The sequence below is a fragment of the Chiloscyllium plagiosum genome, unplaced genomic scaffold (assembly GCF_037043375.1).
Source record: "Chiloscyllium plagiosum isolate Xiang-an unplaced genomic scaffold, Cpla_swu_hap1 HiC_scaffold_11, whole genome shotgun sequence".
Taxonomy (NCBI): domain Eukaryota; kingdom Metazoa; phylum Chordata; class Chondrichthyes; order Orectolobiformes; family Hemiscylliidae; genus Chiloscyllium; species Chiloscyllium plagiosum.
The window spans coordinates 47,249,144-47,269,717 of NW_028270149.1; the positions used below are offsets into that span (position 1 = coordinate 47,249,144).

General features: G+C 39.8%; 1 protein-coding gene across 3 annotated transcripts in view; it reads right to left on the reverse strand.

Moving 5' to 3' along the window:
• Window positions 1–20,574, reverse strand: part of fhdc2 (FH2 domain containing 2) — an 89,422-nt gene that overhangs the window by 36,250 nt on the left and 32,598 nt on the right. For 2 of the 3 annotated variants that reach the window (XM_043705302.2, XM_087991777.1), the window contains 3 exons: window positions 10,870–10,931; window positions 6,439–6,541; window positions 898–983 (listed from right to left, as the gene is read on the reverse strand). In XM_043705302.2, the coding sequence (XP_043561237.2) occupies window positions 898–983; window positions 6,439–6,541; window positions 10,870–10,931 (251 nt within the window). The remainder of the gene's footprint in view (window positions 1–897; window positions 984–6,438; window positions 6,542–10,869; window positions 10,932–20,574) is intronic. The other variant, XM_087991778.1, reaches the window with a different exon arrangement.

The following is a 20,574-nucleotide window of genomic DNA, read 5'->3' on the forward strand; positions in this document are numbered from 1 at the left end:
TTAACATTGGGTTGGGGAAAAAAATGACACTGTTGACAGAGAAGATGGTCCATGATGTAAATGAAGGATTTAGAATTGTCCTTTTCCTTCAAGATTGCCTGGGGCATAGGCCAAAACAAAATTTGTGGTGGTCAACTCACATCTGATACATTTGAAGAAACTTCAAAATGCTTTGATGCAGAGGGATTTGGGTGTCCTCATGCATGAGTTCCAGAAGGCTAGTAAGCACATAATCAGAACAGTAAATTAAATTTTGGTATACATCGCTAAAGGAATAGAGTATAAAAGTAGGAAAGTGTTGTTCCATTTTACAAGGCTGCATCTAGAGTACTGCATACAGGTTTGGTCCCCTTACTTGAGGAAGAATGGGATTGCAATGAATGTAGTTTAGAGAAAGTTCATTCCAGAGAGGAAAGGCTTGTCCCATGAGGAGAGATTGAGCAATTTTGGCCTACAAACATGGTATGTATACTTGCTAGCTTTGAGAGCAGTAAATATTTCTCTCAAAGGGTTGTGAATCTGTGGCATTCACTACCCCTGACAGCAGTGGATGCTGCAACATAGAATAAATTTAAAGAATAGACAGACAGATTTTTAATTATGAATAGGGAGTTATGAAAGTTAGTTTTTAATACAAAAGGGTTATGTGGAATGGGCAATAAAGTGCAGTTAAGGCTGAGATGAGATCAGCCATGATTATGTTAAATGGTGGAGCAGGCTTGAGGAACTGAATTGCCTCATGGGGCTGGTACAAATGTGATCTTTCTCCCAAAGTTCCTCTCTTGCATGCATCTTTCAAGTGCAATCTACTGAAAATTTCTAATAAATTTCACTAATAACATTTGAAAAAATACATTCCTTAGCTAGTTGATTCCTTAAGAAGTGCTATTGTCCTACCTTGGCACTCTCACCAGAAGTAGCATAAAGAGATCTGCCTCAGACAGTTTACTCTGGTCTCCTTCAAACCTTTTAAGGCGCTTTACCTGAAACAGTATAATAAACTGTAATGAAACTCGTGAATCTACTGTCTTATTATTCAAATTAGTTTGGCGCTTTGAATGCAGTACCTGAGTTTACTGTGTTTCTATTGCTGTTTAGTATTAATAGCAATTCCCCCATCATTATATTTAAAAAATGAAGCAATATACCGCTTAACTTCTTCTGACACCTCCTGCTTAAAACCCAAAAGGTTAAAATGATCATGAAGCTCTGCTTTCATGGTTTGTATTCATACTGAAAATCAAGATCAAGTGAGTTTTTGGGCTTCTGCTCCAAGGGAGACTTCTGTCCTCCCTTAGGACATCTGCATTACGGTGATCTAGCCAACAAGTGACTCTACATCCACTGTAATGAGGTTGACTCTTAGCTGCCCTCTGAAATTGCTTAGCAATGCATTCGGTTCCAGAGCAATTATGAATGGACAATGAATGCTGGCCTAGCCAGCAAAACACACATGCAATATTGATTTTAAACAAAACTAACTTGAAGTAAATATGCAGCATAACTTACCAAAAACACAAACCACACAGAATCAATTGCATTACCATTCATCTGTATCTTTAGAAAGCCTACGATTGACATTTTCCCCAAAACGTCTTATACTCTATTATTTGCATTCTAATTAATTGTTTTCTTTCTCAGATTGATTTTGTAGTATTTTCTTAAAATCCAAGGACTTTATTCATTTACTTCACTTTTTATTTATTTTTTCAGTTATTTGATATTTAATATTTTCCTGTACTCATTTAGCATTTAAAGTTGTTGATATTTCTGAAGGTTTTACAAGTGTGGAATTGCACAGGGATGTTTTTCCCCAGTGTCAAGTCTCCAGTGATTGTTATCTGCATCGGTATTTATTCATGATGCTCTAGGCAGTATGCAAAACCAATCCATTCACTGCCATGAATTTCAACATTTTATTCCACTTGTTTCATGTACATTAGATGCTGTAAAAAAGGAAACCTTACTTATTTCTATTTGCTGCTGATACTTCATAAATCTGATGGTCAGAGTACACACATAGCTTTGGTACTCCATAGGCACATGGATAAGACTGCAAATTTCATATTCTAACACTCTCAAATGTATAGAATTTGTCCACAGCAGCTTGTTATCTGCATTATACACATGCAGATGAAATTTCCAATTCAACCCTCAATATTTCATCTCCTTGGGAAAACGTCTTGTAGGTATTTACAGTATTAAATTAATTTAAATTAGAAGTTTATTTTTCAATCTGTGTAATCTTTTGTACTAAATTATAACAGTTGAGAGAGCTAGTCATGCCATATTTGGGCATGTGGATGTTACAGAGATCATTAAGAAAGTGGTAGAATTAGGTACTGTAGCATCAGGAGCAGCCCACAAGCTAAATGCTTAATGGTGATTGGAGAAAGGAAGTGAGTGTGGAGTGGGGGAGCAATTGGCAGGTAGGGTGGCCCTGTGTGGAAAAGTAGAAACGGTCATAAGGGAAATAGCAGTTGTTGAGGGGGATGTAAAAGATGACAACATTGGTCATTGTTCTTTGGTTTTGAGTTTGGGAGGAGCAATTGGGTAAAATCCAGCTTTGTATTCAAGCAGATACACGCCAAAATCTTATGTGGAACACAAGTCGGCCATTAAATCCATCATGCTTGTTCCATCATTCTAGATTGTAGCTGATCATCTCCTCAATGCTACATTTCCACATTATCTCAATATTCCTTCATGTCATTCATCTCCAGAAACTATCAGCCTGTGCCATGCTCAATGATTGAGCTTCCATTGGTCCCTGAGGTTGAGAATTCCAAAGGTTCACTATTTTCTGACTGAAGAAATTCCTTCTGATCTCAGTCTTCCCTTATTCTAAAACTATATCCCTTGGTTCTAGGTTCACCAGACAGGAGAACATCCTATCCACATTCATTTTGTCATGTGCAGAAAAAAAAATTGTGAGTTTTAATGAGATAATCTCTGGCATTAGTCTAGTGAACCTCCATTGCACTCCCTTTATGGCAAATACCTGTATATATTTTCTTTGATAAGGAGACCAAATCTACACAAGGCACCATAGGTGTTCTCACAAAGGCCTGATACAGTTGCAGCAAGTCCTTCTGAACTCAAACCCTTTTTTGATAAAGGCCAACATATCATTTGCCTTCCTAATTGCTTGCTGCACCTGTACCTTCCGAGTCTCATGAAAAAGGACACCCATATCCATTTTGCCGTCAATACTTCCCAAACTCTCACTATTCAAGAAATACTCCATATTTCTATTTTTCTACCAAAGTGGTTAACTTCACACTTATTCACTTCACATTCCATCTGCCATGTTATAGCCCCTTCACTTCCCCTGTTCAAAAATCCATTTGAAGCCTCCATGCATCCTCCTCAAATCTAACATTTGTGCCATCTGCAAATCTGGAAATATTGAATTCTTACCCTTATATCTGCATTGAAATGTCGTGACAATGTCAGCCAAGTGCTAGAAAATGGAATTAATGCAAATTTAGGCTGGTCGTTGTTGGTTTAAACTCAATGGGTTGAAGGACCTCTTCTGTACTGTATAATGCTATGGTTACATTTACTCTTCACTTCCAAATCATGTATAAAAGTTATTATTATTATATTTTAAGTGTCTGGTTATCCTTTATAATAGATTGTAATATTTTCCCTAGTATTGACATCAAACTAACAGTTCTGTATTTTCTCTCTCCCTCCTTTCTGAAATAATGGGGTTACATTTGCTACTTTCCAGTCTGTAGGAAGCTTACCAGAAATTATAGTAGTCATTATTTGGAGATGCCGGTGTTGGACTGGGGTGTACAAAGTTAAAAATCTCGCAACATCAGGATATAGTCCAACAGGTTTAATTGGAAGCACACTAGCTTTTGGAGCGTCGCTCCTTCATCAGGTGGTAGTGGAGGGCTCAATCCTAACACACAGAATTTATAACAAAAATTTACAGTGTGATGTAACTGAAATTATACATTGAAAAATTGATTGTCTGTTAAGCCTTTCATCTGTTAGAATACCATGATAGTTTCACTTCTTTCATGTGTAAATCACAAAACCTTTTTTTGAAAAGTTGCATTCTCAGGTTAGCTGTTAACAATGGTGATAGCTAGACAATATGTTGAAGGTGTTAGCTTCCTGTGTTCTCTGTCTATGCCATGATGTTCAGAATGATTCTAATCTAAAAAGTGAGATAACAGAGTTTGACATGAATTCATGCAGTTTTTGAGCAAAGTACAATGTAACCCTGCAAGTACAAATTCACCCCACAAAATATATGTGTGCATGTGGGTCTTTGTGTGTGTGTGTGTGTCTGTCTGGGTTGGGGGTTGTGAGTGTGAGAAAGCGAATGTGTGTGTAGTGAGTGCAGTGTCTTAAGACTGTGACGGGTGCATGTGTGAGTGTGGGAGTGTGTGTGTCTGTGCGCGTCTGTGTATATGTGTGTCTGTGTGTATGTGTGTATAGGAGTGCCTGTGTGTGTGTCAGAGTGTGTGTGTGTAGGAGTATCTGTGTGTGTGTGTATAGTGCAACGGTGGTCACCTGTAATGTGACATAAACCCAAGGTCTGTGTGTTAGGATTGAGCCCTCCACTACCACCTGATGAAGGAGCGACGCTCCGAAAGCTAGTGTGCTTCCACTTAAACCTGTTGGACTATAACCTGGTGTTGTGTGATTTTTAACCAGAAACTATAGCATTTTGAACATAACCAATGCATCCACAATCTCTGAAGCCACATCTTTCAGCACTTTGGGACATCCAGATCATGTATTAACCTTCAATTCTGTTAATCTTTGGAGTATAACTCTTTACTAATGTTTAATTTTTTGCAGTTCCTCATTTTTATACGTCTCTTTGCCCACTAATATTTATGAGAGATTTCCTGCACTGTCCTCTGTGATGACAGATACAAAGTAATTTCTTTGTTAGTTTGCCATCTCTCTGTTCTCCATTATAAGTTCTCCTGTCTCCAACTGCAATGGACCAAATATGTCCTTGCTAATCAGATTAAGTTTTCATATTCTAATTTCAACAAAAATAATTTCTACACTTTTAAACAATTGCACTTGTAAGAGAAAATGAAATTATGAGCACTGAATGTGGTCAATTTAAAGAAAGCTGATAAATATATTATAGAATTGCATCAGACTCTGCACCCTCAATGCCATCAAATGGTTTAGATTAGATTAGATTAGATTACTTACAGTGTGGAAACAGGCCCTTCGGCCCAACAAGTCCACACCGACCCGCCGAAGCGTATACCACCCAGACCCATACTCCTACACTTACCCCTTCACCTAACACTACGGACAATTTAGCATGGTCAATTCACCTAACCTGCACATTTTTGGATTGTGGGAGGAAACCGGAGCACCCGGAGGAAACCCACGCAGACACGGGGAGAATGTGCAAACTCCACACAGAGAGTCGCCTGAGGCGGGAATTGAACCCGGGTCTCTGGCGCTGTGAGGCAGCAGTGCTAACCACTGTGCCACCGTGCCGCCCACAAATTGTCAAATTAAGCCACTAGGTTGATTGAATTCTCCATCTATACCAATCACAATTAGATGGCATGGTTTTAACCAATCACCTATCACTTGTGGCAAGAGTTCTTTTTGTTAAGAAAAGAAGTGAATCATTGTCTCCAGAACATTATCCAATTTCTAAGTGAAACCGCATTATGCCGAAAATAAAATTATATACAGAGTGAGAAAAGAAAACAGTTCTCAATGAGAAATTTATTTTCTATTTTTATATTCTGTTGAATTCTTATTCTGTAGTAAAATAGAATAAAAACAGGATTCTGTGGTTACAGTCCATTTGGCCAGTTAGCATATTAGATGAAAAATCACAATTGTTATAAGATGCCTTTTGTTTGTTCTTAGATTTGAGCACCACAGGTAAAGTCTGCATTTATTGCCCATCCCTAATTGACCTTCAGAAGATAATGATGAAGTATCTACTTGAATTGTTGCAATTCATGCATTATTGACCCACACGGTACTTTTCTCTGTAGTGGTTGTACAACCTAGTGGCTTAATTTGACAATTGAGAGGGCATTTAATAATAAAGCACGTTATTGCTGACATGGATTTGGTCAGACAAGTAAGGGTGGCGAGCTTCTTCTTCTGGAGGATATTAGTGAATCAGATCATTTTTTATGGACAATCATGATTACTAATGAGACGACAATTTTAATCTAGATTTATTAATTAATTAAATTTAAGCCGGCTCAAATGTATTGAAATTATATTCGCAAAGAATTCATCTAACTCTCTCAGTTACCAAACTGGGTAAAATTAACGCAATGCTATCATCCCCTATGAAAGAAATCACTGCAACTAAAGCACACAGACTTGGAGAAATAGATTTAGTTTTGATTTTTGTAAGCACAAAACAAACTTGTGAGATTTCAAACTGATATTACTTACAACTGACAAACTTACCTCTTCAGCTTCTGGCAGTAGTTTCAGCAGCTTATTCAATTCCTCAGCACCATATCTTTCAGCAGTTCCTTGTTTAATATCTTCTACAATTTCCCACACCGATCTTAGAAGGGCAAAATTGTTCAAACTCAATATAATATTATTTAAACAATGGCTGCTACAGATTTTTTTTTTTTAAAAAGTATTGCGATGTAAAAGACATTTTGACCCAATTCTCACGACCTGCTTCATGGCACAACTGACACCATAAGCCTTCAAACCCGAGGAAAAGATCTAGAAAACCTTTATGAGGTTTTTATTTACTGGTTTTAATTCCTTCCTAATAAGTCAAACCTCAAATCTTGAAGCTTTCAGCAAATTATGTCCTTTCTCATCAAATAAATTTACATTTGTAAGTTTTACCCCTTATTGATAACTAATGGTTCAGTTGGGCAATCTTTAAAACAAAAAAATCCAATACATGATGATGACAATTTAAAACAAAAATGGTTAATGCTGGAAATATGCATTACCTCTGTCAACATCTGCACAGAGATAAAACATTTCCAATGGATTCTGTTAGTTAATCCTTACACTGAAAATAAGCAAATGTATTTACTGTTTTTTTTTAACTCCTTCTGAAGAAGCTGTTGTCTCGTCCATCTTTCTATGGTAACAAACATTCAATGGATTAGTAAGGGGAGTATTTTTGAAATTGTATTTCATTGAAGTCAACATTTACATCTCTACAGAGATAGCAGTGAGAAATTGGGCTCTTGGAACCCATCTTTTTGGGTGTTAGAAGTGCCCTTAGATCTCCAAAGTGATACCCATGACACGTGCATGCAATTTGGATGAATCACACCCCTTGTCTACTGGTATAGGATTTGTTACACATTAGGTAACATCCACTGAAGGTGTGCAGAGCAGGCAGGTTAAGGTATCAATCAACATGAGGCTTAATGGTAGTGTTTCTGTTTTGAAAGTCAAGGCTCTAACCATCGCTCACCTTGTACAACTTGTTCAGTATCATTGACCAGCTGTCACAATTCCAGTGTTAATTAAAGTAATCAAGTTTGTACAAATATATTGCCAGTTGATTTCTTCAGAAAGCTTCTATGGGCAGAATTTTCTGCTTTCTATGATGGCATTGTAAAAGCTGGTTGGACACACCGCCACTACAAATGGGAATGGTCATTGGACTTTGTGCCTATCAGGCACTTAAGGGGATTCAGGCAGTTGTTGTCTATTGAGTGTGCCCGAAGGTGTTGGGAATGCTGGCCAGTTTGAATACCCATTGAAGATACTAGCAATTATCACTTAGACTTTAATGTTGGGAATTGTCTCATCTAGTTTCTATCCACTGCCTGGGAAAATATTCACTAGTGAGATTCTCATCTTGCTGTTAAAACTTTAAATGGAAAATTGGATTTTTTTCTTAACTTCAAGAATCTTATTTTTCTAATCTCACCATATTTTATTAACTGATTCATAATTGCTCATGTTGTTGAGGAGTTTGGAAAATTAAAAAAAGCTCAACAGAATTGGCTGGATGGAAGAAGACAGAGGGTAGTAGTTGATGGCAAAGTTTCTTCATGGAGTGCCGTCACTAGCGGTGTTCCGCAAGGATCTGTTTTGGGACCATTGCTGTTTGTCATTTTTATAAATGACCTGGAAGAGGGGTTAGAAGGTTGGGTGAGCAAGTTTGCGGATGATACGAAAGTCGGAGGAGTTGTTGACAGTGAGGAAGCATGTGGCAGGTTACAGCAGGATATAGAGAAGCTGCAGAGCTGGGCAGAAAGGTGGCAGATGGAATTCAATGTAGCTAAGTGCGAGGTGATTCACTTTGGGAAGAATAACAAAAAGATGGGGTACTGGGCTAATGGTCGGATACTTGGTAGTGTGGATGAACAGAGGGATCTTGGTGTCCATGTACACAGATCTCTGAAAGTTGCCACCCAGGTAAATAGTGCGGTGAGGAAGGCATATGGCGTACTGGCTTTTATTGGTAGAGGAATTGAGTTCCGGAGTCCTGAGGTCATGATGCAGTTGTATAAGACTCTGGTACGGCCGCATCTGGAATATTGTGTGCAGTTTTGGTCGCCATACTATAGGAAGGATGTGGAGGCATTGGAACGGGTGCAGAGGAGGTTTACCAGGATGTTGCCTGGTATGGAAGGAAAATCGTATGAGGAAAGACTGAGGCACTTGGGGCTGTTTTCACTAGAGAAAAGAAGGTTTAGGGGTGACTTGATTGAGGTGTACAAGATGATTAGGGGGTTAGATAGGGTAGACAGTATGAACCTTTTCCCGCGTATGGAGTCGGGTATTACAAGGGGGCATAGCTTTAAATTAAGGGGGGGTAGATATAGGACTGATGTTAGGGGTAGGTTCTTCACTCAGCGAGTCGTTAGTTCATGGAATGCCCTGCCAGTAACAGTGGTGGACTCTCCCTCTTTATGGGCATTTAAGAGGGCATTGGATAGGTATATGGAGGATAGTGGGTTAATGTAGTTTAGGTGGGCTTGGATCGGCGCAACATCGAGGGCCCAAGGGCCTGTACTGCGCTGTATTCTTCTATGTTCTATAGATCCATTAGAATTATTTATACAGTATTAATGAAACTACTGTCCTACTGATGAGCATTATCTTGTTTACCAGCATTCTTAATATCTTCACAACCTACCTGATTCCAGCATCTACAATAATAACTATCCTACATAATCATGGTACATTGTTAAATTTATCCAAGAAAAAAGAACACTTGTTTTATTCAATGCTATGTTGTGCCTTTCAATTCCTGAGGCTATCTTAAAATGTTTCGCAGCTAATTAATAATGTTTGATAAATTATTTTACTAACAAATGCATAAGCCATGTGTCACATTAAGTTCCCATAAACTGTAATGAGATAAATTAGTGTCAGATGATGTAGGTTGAGAGACAAACGTTGTCTAGATTACTAGCATATCTGCTCTGCTTTTCTTCAAATTCAGGATCTTAGCACAATTGAGCAAATAGGAGAGATTACAGTTTATTGGACTGAATCTTACTTTTTTTGGCTGTAATAGTTTCATTGAATTGAATAGTTTTCTTGCTGCTCTTACCAAACTTGCCTCATTAACTATCCTGTTCCTGTGGCAACCTCTCACCTGATTGTAGCCCTATTCTATCACTTGCCATTTCTTGAAGAACCTACCACTCACGGAACATTCCCCAAAAGAACTGCATCCCTGGCATCCACCCCATATGTAAAAGGCTGCTCTGCGCCCTGATATGCATTGATAATCTGAAAACTGCCTTGCTCAGAGATGGAAATCTTTCTGAAGGTGTCAAGACAGGGAAAACTAGCATCATGATTCTTTGTCAGGGACCTGAGATCCTGGTTGATGGAATGGTCAGTGAAAAGTGTCCTCTTCCCAGTGGAGCAGCAGAGGAAGTAACACCACCAGATTCTGGCAACCTGGTCTAAGGTCACCATCCAAATCAGTGCTGTTTCCATGGTCCAAAGGAACAGCCAGCAGCATAGGAAGATCAATGCCTTTCTCTATTTCACCAGGATGACGGCCACATTCTTCTGTGTACCTCACAATCACTCCATCTCTCTAACTGTGCCCAGCTCCCACCAAGGTCAATGCTCTGCCACTCTCACTATTGCAAACACCAACTTCCCTCACTTGCTCTCATTCCCCAACCTTCAACAGTACTAAACCCACTTCCCTGCCTACTCCCTGGGAAGGGTGGGGACCATGCAGGCAGGTTGAAAGTGGAGGACTAGGCTACCCATCGAATGTTCTGAGAGGAGACATTAGAGTAGTTCCTCCACTAGCTAGGTGTGTCATGGCACCACCCTGACTCTCAGCGAAGAAGGGATTCCTGGAGAACTATCCTGTCTTCCTGTTGCCATCCTTTCTGTCTTGAAGACCAATACTAGGGTAATAGAGTGAAAGTCTGTGTGCGTATCCAGCAGACAATAAGAATGTTGGATGTGGCTCACCATGGCAGCTACCAACTTGTCTCCAGAGGCAGCGGGACAATCGTGTCTTGATGCAGCCAAGTCCTTATCAGCAGAACTGCATTCCAGTAGCGTCTAATGTACTTGCCTGCTGCACAAGAGCCCTCCACAGGATCCTCTCCAGCCTGGACTGTGCAGGTGCCTGATCTCTGGCAGTCTTCCAAGTGCCAGCTGTCTGGGATGTACCTTCCTCAGTCACATTTGGAGCTGTCACAGTTAGGTGCTCACTGATTTTGCTTCAATATTTTGCACCTAATATTTCCCACCGAGATCCCAGTTTCTGAGCTGGTGGAAGGTGCAGAAGGTAACTTGGCCAATGCTTCCTCCAAGACCTCAGAACTCTCTTCCTCAGAGGTCAAGTAGGTCACGTCTGGTGGAACATTCATTTCTCCATTAATATCTGTCAACTATTATAATTAAAATTTGACTATACTCTACCTTTTAAACTGTTTAAGAAATATTCCCACATTCATGCTTCTTCTGGAATCCAGGAGAGATATCTACAAAAGAAATAAAGAAATCCAATGGTCACACTGAGAAGTGCTGACACAGGAGTGGAAGCATTTGTGAGGATTATTCTGAAAGTGAGAAACAGAAAGAGAAGAAACAACAGAAAGAAAACAGATTAAAGAAATGCATAAATTAAAGAATAGGAAAAGAGAAAGAAAAATCAATTCTCATTGCTGTGAGTGGGATCTTGCTGATGAAGGAACAATTGATGATTCCAAAATTCATTGAAGTAGTGCTGCTTCTAGTGCACAGCGCTGACTTACCCGCAGAGTTGCAGCGGCCACTTTCCACATGCCTTTTGTGTATGAAGCAATGGGCGTGAAGCATATGTGAACCTTGCATCTGCTTGTAAATACTTAAAGGGCAAGATTATGTGTCAATGACAGGCACTGACACACATCAATTCTATGGAATTTTGGATATAAGGGGAAAGAGTGAACCTCAAGGAACTCTTACAGTACTGGGAACCAAAAGTCAGAGAGAGAGAGAGCAAATCTGGCAAGGTACAACTGAGCAGAGCGGTGGGAAAATTTTCAAAGGAGCAGTCCAATTTTATCTTCACTCAATCCAGAAGCTAAGCTCCTGAAGTACTGTTAGCATTTATGGTTAGCACTGCTGCCTCACAGCACCAGCGTCCCAGGTTTGATTCGAGCCTCGGGTGACTGTGTGGAACTTGCACATTCTCCCTGTGTCTGTGTGGATTTCCTTCCGCAATCCAAAGATGTGCAGTCAGGCGAATTGGCCATGCAGGTCAGGTAAATTGCCTGTAGTGTTAGGTGCATTAGTCAGAGGGAAATGGGTCTGGGTGGGTTATTCTTCTGAGGGTTGGTGTGGACTGGTTGGGCTGAAGGGTCAGTTTCCACACTGTCGGGAATCTAATCATTTAAAAATTATTGTGCGAAAGTGGAAACTGCTGAGTGTGAAAATAAGATGGTGAGGATCTGGTGAGTTTTGAGAAGATTTATAGCTCAGGTTGAGGTTCTGGATGTAGCTTTGCTTGCTGAGCTGGAAGATTTATTTTCAGATGTTCGTCACCACACGAGGTAACCTCTTCAGTGAGCCTCCGAATGTAGCACTGTTGATGATTCCTGCTTTCTATTTATATGTTTGGGTTTCTTTGGGTTGGTGATGTCATTTCCTGTGGTGATGTCATTTCCTGTTCTTTTTCTCAGGGGGTGGTAAATGGTGTCCAACTCAATGTGTTTGCGATAAAGTTCTGGTTGGAATGCCATGCTTCTAGGAATTCTCATGCATGTCTCTGTTTGACTTGTCCTAGAATGGATGTGTTGTCTCAGTCAAAGTGATGTCCTTCTTATCTGTATGTAAGGATACTAGTGAGAGAGGGCCATGTCGTTTTGTGGCTAGTTGATGTTCATGTATCCTGGTGGCCAGTTTTCTGCCTGTATGTCCAATGTATTGTTTGTTACAGTTCTTGCATGGTATTTTATAAATTACTTTAGTTTTGCTTGTTGTCTGTATGGGTGCTGTTTTAATGTGTTGGTGGGTTTGTGGGCTACCATGATGCCAAGGGGTCTGAGCAATCTGACAGTCATTTCTGAGATGTCTTTAATGTAGTGGAGAGTGGCTAGGGTTTCTGGATGCCTTTTTTCTGCTTGTTTGGGTTTGTTGTTGAGAAATCGGCAGACTATGTTCATTGGGTACCCATTCTTTTTGAATACACGGTATAGGTGATTTTCCTCTGCTTTGTGCAGTTCCTCTGTGGTGGCTCGTTGAAATAATGTCCTGATGCAGCTTCGTTTGTGGATGTCGGGATAACTGCTTCTGTAGTTCAATATTTGGTCCGTATGTGTTGTTTTCCTGTAGATGCTTGTTTGAAGCTCCCCATTGGCTGTTCGCTCTACTGTGATATCTAGGAATGGTAGTTTGTTGTTGTTATTTTCCTCCTCTTTAGTAAAATTTATGCCAGTAAGAGTATTATTGATGTTCTTGAAGGTTTCCTCTAATTTATTTCGTTCAATGATGACAAAGGTATCATCCATATAGTGGAGCCAAAGTTTGAGTTGGATGGTTGGCAGAGCTGTTTGTTCGAGTCTCTGCATTAATGTCTCTGATAAGAACCCTGATATCAGAGATCCCAGGGGTGTTCCATTGGTTTGTCTGTAGGTTTTGTTGTTTGTTATCATCATCATAGCAAATGACAACACCAACCCAAAGAGACCCAAACATATAAATAAAAAGCAGGAATCATCAGCAATGCTTCGTCTGGAGGCTCACTGAAGATGTTATCTATTGTGGTGATGAAACATCTGAAAATGAACCTTGCATGGTGAGGATCCGTACCACTATTATTGCTTATAATTTAAAAAGTCTTTATTTTGTGGTTTATAGTTTGAAAGGGCTACATTCCATTGTAATGAAAGGGAAGGAGGTCACTAAGATAATCGATATTATTTGAAGCACTCTTTAAGTCATGGCAGGAGAGCTCAAAGATATGGTTTGCTCTTATGGCTCTATATGAAAGGGGACACATTTCCCCTGATGGGGCCAGTACGTATGCAGGAAGCATCTCTCGCTGCAGCTCCTGGAAGCCTGGGCTTCAGAGCTGGAGCAGCAGCTAGGGACACAAAGCTGGAGAGAATCATAGGTAACATGTATAGAGAAGGGGTCACAATGAAGACTGTGACTGCACAGGCAGTAAAGGTGACCACCAAGTAAAACATAAGAGGACAAGGCAGGCAGTGTAGAAAACCCCTGTGGCTATCTGCCTACAAAATAGACATATCACTTTGGATATTGTCAGGGGAATGGCCTTTCAGGGGAAATCAGTAACAGCCAAATTTATTGCACCATGGTTAGCTCTGCTGCACGAGAGAGGAGGAGAAAGTATGGGAGTGCAACAGTTGCAAGGGATTCAATTTTATGGGGAGTAGATAAGCATTTCTGTGGCTGTAAATGAGACTCCAGGATGGTATGTTATGTATATGGTACTGAAGTCAAGGATGTCTCAAACAGCTACAGGACATCCTGGAAGGGGAGGGTGAATAACCGTTGGTATCAATGATGGAGGTTAAAAAAAACGGATGAGGCCCTAAAAGCAGAATATAAGGAGTTGGAAAGTAAGTTGAAAAGTAGGACCTCAAAGTTAGTGATATCAGGATTACTACCAGTGACACGTGCTAGTCAGAGTAGAAATTGCAGGATATATCAGACGAATACATGGCTGGAAAGATGGTGTAAGGGTGTGAGTTTCAGATTCCTGTGACATTGGGACCAACTCTGGAGAAGACAGGATCAGTGCAAACTGTACAGGTTACACCAAGGTAGGACTGGGACACTGATGTGCTAGAACATTTGCTAATGTTGGATCAAGTTTAATCAAGAATGGCAGGGGTATGGGAACCTAAGTTGGGTGACAAGGAAAAAAGAAACAAGGACAGTAAAAAAACAATAAAATTCAATAACAGAAGACAACAATCAAGGGCAAGAGGCCAATAGAGCCACAGTACAAAGAACAATTAGGATGACTAAAAATGGCAAATGCGCAAACCTAAAAGTTTTTAGATTAGATTAGATTACTTACAGTGTGGAAACAGGCCCTTCGGCCCAACAAGTCCACACCGACCCGCTGAAGCGTAACCCACCCATACCCCTACATTTACCCCTTACCTAACACTACGGGCAATTTAGCATGGCCAATTCACCTGACCTGCACATCTTTTGTGACTGTGGGAGGAAACCGGAGCACCCGGAGGAAACCCACGCAGACATGGGCAGAACGTGCAAACTCCACACAGTCAATCGCCTGAGGCAGGAATTGAACCCGGGTCTCTGGCGCTGTGAGGCAGCAGTGCTAACCACTGTTTCTTAATTCAAAAAGCATTCAGAATAAAATGGACAAACTGACGGTACAAATATAGGTAAATTGATATGCCCTCATAGCCATTACAGAGAAATGGTTATGATAAGATCAGACTGGGAATTTGACATTCAGGATGTTTGACTTGTCAGAAAGACAAGAGGGAAAAATAGGTTGTGATGGATTTACATTGTTAATGAGAGATTAAATTTGCAAAACTGTGAGAGATGATCTTGGCTCGAAGTTGTAGAGTCCATTCAGGTGGAGGTAAACAGCAGCAAGGGAACTTTTGTATAGTTGCCAAAAAGTAGTCACACTGCCATCACCAAACAGTAGGAAAGGGTATAAATCAACAAATAATAGAAGCATGTAAAAATAATAGAGTTATAATTATGGGTGACTTTAAGCTTCATGTTGATTGGGTGAATCAAGTTAGAAAGGGTAGCTACGACAACAAATTCAGAGAGTGCATTAGGAATAGTTTTCTAGAACAATATGTCATGAAGCTGACTAGGGAACAGGCTATCCTAGATATGATAATGGACAATGAAGCAGGTTTAATAAATGATCTCTGAGTAAAAGATCCGCTAGGAAGTGGTTATGTCATGAGAGAATTTAATATTCAGTTCGAGCAAGATAAATTTCAGTCAGAAACAACTGACTTCGGTTGTGGGTAAATTGTTGGAGGTGATTATAAAGAATAGGTTTATGGACATTTAGAGATGCAAAAATTGATTAAGGATAGTTAGCATGGCTTTGTGTGAAGAAGATTGTGTCTCACAAACTTGATTGAGTTTTTTGAAGAAGTTACCAAAAAGATTGATGATGGCAGAGCCGTAGAAATTGTTTATTTGGATTTTAGTAAAGCCTTTGACAAGATTCTGCATGGTAGACTAATTAGCAAAGTTAGGTCACATGGGATTCAGGGTAAACTTGTCAATTGTATACATAATTGGCTAATGGCAGGAGTCAGAGACTTATGGTGGAGGGTTGCTTTTTGGACTTGAGGCCTGTGACCTGTGGTGTTCCACAGGGATCAATTCTGGATCCTCTGTTGTTTTCATTTAGATAAATGATTTGGTTGAGAATATAGAAGGCATGGTAGTAGAGATCGACATCAAAATTGGTGGCAGAGTAGACAATGAAGAAGGTTTTCTAAGATTACAAAGGGATCTTGATCAAATGGATCAATGGCCTGAAAAATGGTAGATAGAGTTCAATCTGGATAAATGTGAGGTACTGCATTTTGGTACAACAAACAAGGGTAGAGGTAGGGGGCTTATATAATTAATGGTAGGGCCTTGAGTAGTGTTGTAGAACAGAGAGACTTAGGGGTTCAGATATATAATTCTTTGCATTCCGTACGTGCATCACATATAGACAGAGTGGTTAAGAAGGCATTTGGCACACTTGCCTTCATTGCTCAGTTCTTTTAATATAGGAGTTGGGGAATCATGTTGAGTTTGAACAGAACATTAGTGGGGCCTCTTCTGGAATTCTGAGTTTAGTTCTGGTCGCCCAGTTATAGGAAGGATATTATTAAGCTGGAGAGGGTTTAGAAGAGATTTACCAGGATATTGCCAGGGATGGAAGGTTTGAGTTGTAAAGAAAGGCTGGATGGGCTGGGATCTTTTTCACCGGGGCATAGGATGTTGATAGGCAACCTTATAGAAGTTTATTAAATAATGAGGGGTATGGATAAAGGTAATGGTAGTTGTCTTCTCTAGGATGGGGGATTTCAAGACAGGGGCACATTTTTAAGGTGAGAGGAAGAGATTTAAAAAAGACATGAGTGACAATTTTTTCACACAGAGGGTAATAGTTTGTGTGTGAAATAAATTTTAAATTGTGTCTCACAAATTTGACTGGGTTTTTTTGACAAAGATACCAAAATGGTTGAGGGCAGAGCAGCAGATTTTGTTCACTTGGACTTTAGTAAAACCTTTGACAAGGTTCCACATGGTTGACTAATTGGTAAGGTTAGGATTCAGGGTGAACTTGCCAATGGATACATAATTGGCTTAATAGCAGTTAACAGAGTGGTGGGGGAGGGTTGTTTTTCAGACTGGAAGCATTTGACCAATGGTGTTCCATATGGATCAGTTTTGGGTCCTCTTTTGTTTGTCATTTATATAAATGATTTGAATGAGAATATAGAAGGCATGGTTAATAAGTTTGCAGATGACACCAAAATTGGTGGCATAGAAGACAATGAAGGAGGTTTCAATGAAGGAGATTGCAAAGGGACCTTGATGAAATAGGCCAATGGGCTGAAAAATAGCAGAGATGAAGTTCATTCAGGATACATGTGAGGTATTGCATTTTGGTACAACAAACAAGGGTAGGGCTTAAATGGTAGTGTCTTGGGTAGCACTGTAGAACAGAGGGACCTTGGGGTGCAAGTGCATAATTATTTGAAGTTTGCATCACATATAGATAGAGAGGCTAAAAAGGTGTTTGGCACGCTTGCTTTCATTGCTCAGTGGTTTCGATATAGGAGTTGGGAAGTAATGTTCAGGTTGTTCTTGACATTGGTGAGGCCTCTTCTGGAATACAGTGTCCAGATCTCGTCGCCCAGTTATAGGAAGGATTAGGTTACTTACAGTGTGGAAACAGGCCCAACAAGTCCACACCGACCCTCCGAAGAGCAATCCAACCAGACCCATTCACCTATATTTACCCCTTCACCTAACACTACGGGCAGTTTAGCATGACCAATTCACCTAACTGCACATCTTTAGACTGTGGGAGGAAATCCACACAGACATGGGGAGAACGTGAAAACTCCACACGGGCAGTTGCCCGAGGCGGGAATTGAACCTGGGTCTCTGGCGCTGTGAGGCAGCAGTGCTAACCACTGTGCTACCGTGCCGATATTATCAAGCTGGCTAGGGTTCCGAAGAGATTTACCAGATGTTGCCAGGGATGGATGGTTTGAGTTATAAAGAAAGGCTGGGACTTATTTCACTGCAGAGTAGGAGGTTGAGAGGCGATTTGATAGAAGTTTATAAAATAATAAGAGGTAAAGATAGAGTTAATGGTAGTTTTCTTTCCCCTAGGATGGGGTATTTCAAGACTAGGGGGCACATTTTTAAGATGACAGGAAAGAGAGTTAAAAAATATATAAGTTGAAAATTTTCTATATTTAAGGTGGTTCGCGTGAGTTTCCTGAGAAGGTGGTGGATGCGGGTACAATTACAATGTTTTAAAAGACATTTGGACAGATACATGAATAGGAAAGGTTTAGAGGGATATAGGCCAGAAGCAGGCAGGTGAGACTAGTTTAGTTTAGGATTATGTTCAGCATGGATTGGTTGGATCTATGCTCTATGACTCTAATGACTCTATGATAGAACTTAATATTCACTTTGAGTGAAAGAACTTGGGTCAGAAACAACTTGTGTTTAAAACTTAAATAAAAAGAATTACAGTGAAATGAGGATAGAATTAGGTAAAGTGGATTGGGCAGATAGATTAGTAGGAAAGGCAGGAAGCAAGGACATTTAAGGAGGTAATTCATGACTCAGCAAAAATGTATCTCGTAAGAGGGGAAAGATTGGCCAACCAAGGAAGTTAAGGAGAACATAAAGTTGAAAGGGAAAAACCTATAAGGGGGCAAAAGTCAGTGATAGCCTGAAGACTGGGATAAAAAAAAGACAGAGAAAATAAACCATGAGGTCAAAGCAGTGATGAATATAAAAAACTGACAATAAATGCTTGTTTAAATATATAAAAAGGAAGGGAAATGTCCAAATGAACAAAGGCCCCTGAGGAAATAGGGGTGAATTACATGTATTATGGTGATTAAGGAAATTGCAAAAGTATTAAACAGATATTATGTATCAGTCTTAACAGTGAAAGATACTTTGAACATTCTTGCTACAGAATACAGAGGAGGAATTAAGTTCCATCATTATTACTAGAGAAGTAATATTAGACAAACTAATGAGGCTAAATGCAGATAAGTCCCCTTGTCCTAGGATCCTAAAATAAGTAGCTACAGAGATAGGGTGCACATTGGTTGTAAGCTCACATCTGTGGTTAGAAAAATGTTGGAATCAAATATTTGGGAATTAAGGAAGTAATAGCAACATGTTTGGAAAATCAAAATCTAATCAAGCACAGTCAGCCTGGTTTCATGAAAGAGAAATTGTGTCTGACTAATTTATTTAATTTCAAAGAAGTCTCAACTACAGCGGACAGAGAGGAACCCCAGTAGATGTGTTATATTTGGACAAGGTATCTTATAAAATGTTTAGTCATAAGAGCCCTTGGTGTTGGAGGTAGTATATTGGCATGGATGGAGAATTGGCTAATGGGTAGGAAACAGCATGTGGGGATAAGGTGTTCTTTTTCAGATTGGCAATCTAAAACCAGTGGGATTTCACAGGAATCAGAGATGGCATTGCAATTGTTTACTATATATTAATGACTTAGAGGAAAGAAGCAAACATACTATTGCAAATTTGCAGACAACACAAATATAGATGGAAAACCAAGATGAAAAAGAAAAACAACAGTTTATAGAAAGATATCAATAAGTTACAAAAGAGGTAAAAAGTTGGCAAATAGAGTATAATGTAGGAAAATGTTAAGCCACTAATTTTGGAAGACAGAACAAATGAACAAAAAGTTTTATTTAAATGGACAAAAGCTGCAGAAAGCTGCACACTAAGTAACTTGGGGTACTTGTGCATGAAAGACAGAAAGCTAGCACACAGATGCACCAGTTAATCAGGAAGGCTAATGGAATATTGGGTTTGAGTATCTGAGGAGGCAAATGTACAAGTGTTGGTGAGACTACATCTAGCGTACTGCGGGCAGTTTTGGTCCCCTTATTTAAGAAAGGATATTGTTTCAGAGGATGCAGTTCAAAGGATGTTCACAAAGATGATCTCTGATTTTGATGGATTGTTGTATGAGCAAAGGTTAAATAGGTTGGGACTCTACTCATTGGAGTTTAGAAGAATGAGAGGTGATCTCATGAAACATATAAGAGGCTTGATAGAATAAAGGCTGAGAGGATATTTCCCCTCATGGGAGAATGTGGGACCAGAGGGTGTAGACTCAGAATAAAAGGGCACCAATCTAAGACTGAGATAAGGAGGAACTTCTTCTCTAAGAGGATTGTGAGTCCTTGTAACTCTTGCCAGCGAAAGCTGTGGGGTGAGACAGATAGATTCTTGATCAGTAGGAGAATCAGGGTCACAGGGAAAATGCAGGAAAGTGGGCATATGGAATGTTGGATCAGCCATGATCCTATTGAATGGCACAGCAGGCTCAAGGGGCCGAAGAATCTATTCCCGTTTCTACTTCTAATAATCAAATGGTGTTAATACCTCTTAACTCATTCTCTTGTTAATACATTGCATGAATACTAAAACAGGACACAATGTGCAGAAATGCTTTTCCTATTCACTCCTGAAACAATAAATATCTGGAAGAAAAATGGGCATAGTTCCAAGCTACTTAGATGGCATTAAGATGCAGCTGAATGGCATTTGATTTATATTTTCTCTCATGCAAAAATTATGAAAGCGCTGAACTGCTGGAGGAATCTAAAGGTTTCTGCTGATCTCAAAATGGCAGAAAATTTGATTGTCTTTTGTAAGTATGGGGTCAATGTTTTTAGTGCTGCTTACTCTTCAGCAGACGAGGGACATGGAAAGGAAGATTCAGTTAAGAAAACCTGAACAAGGAGTGAAAGGAAGGAGGACATTCATGAGAAGGTTAAAACTTGAATGGGTCTTCTGGGAGCACCAATGTTATCTTGTGATGACCAAGGAACATTTCTTCAGGAGGCTTTTTGTTGTGAT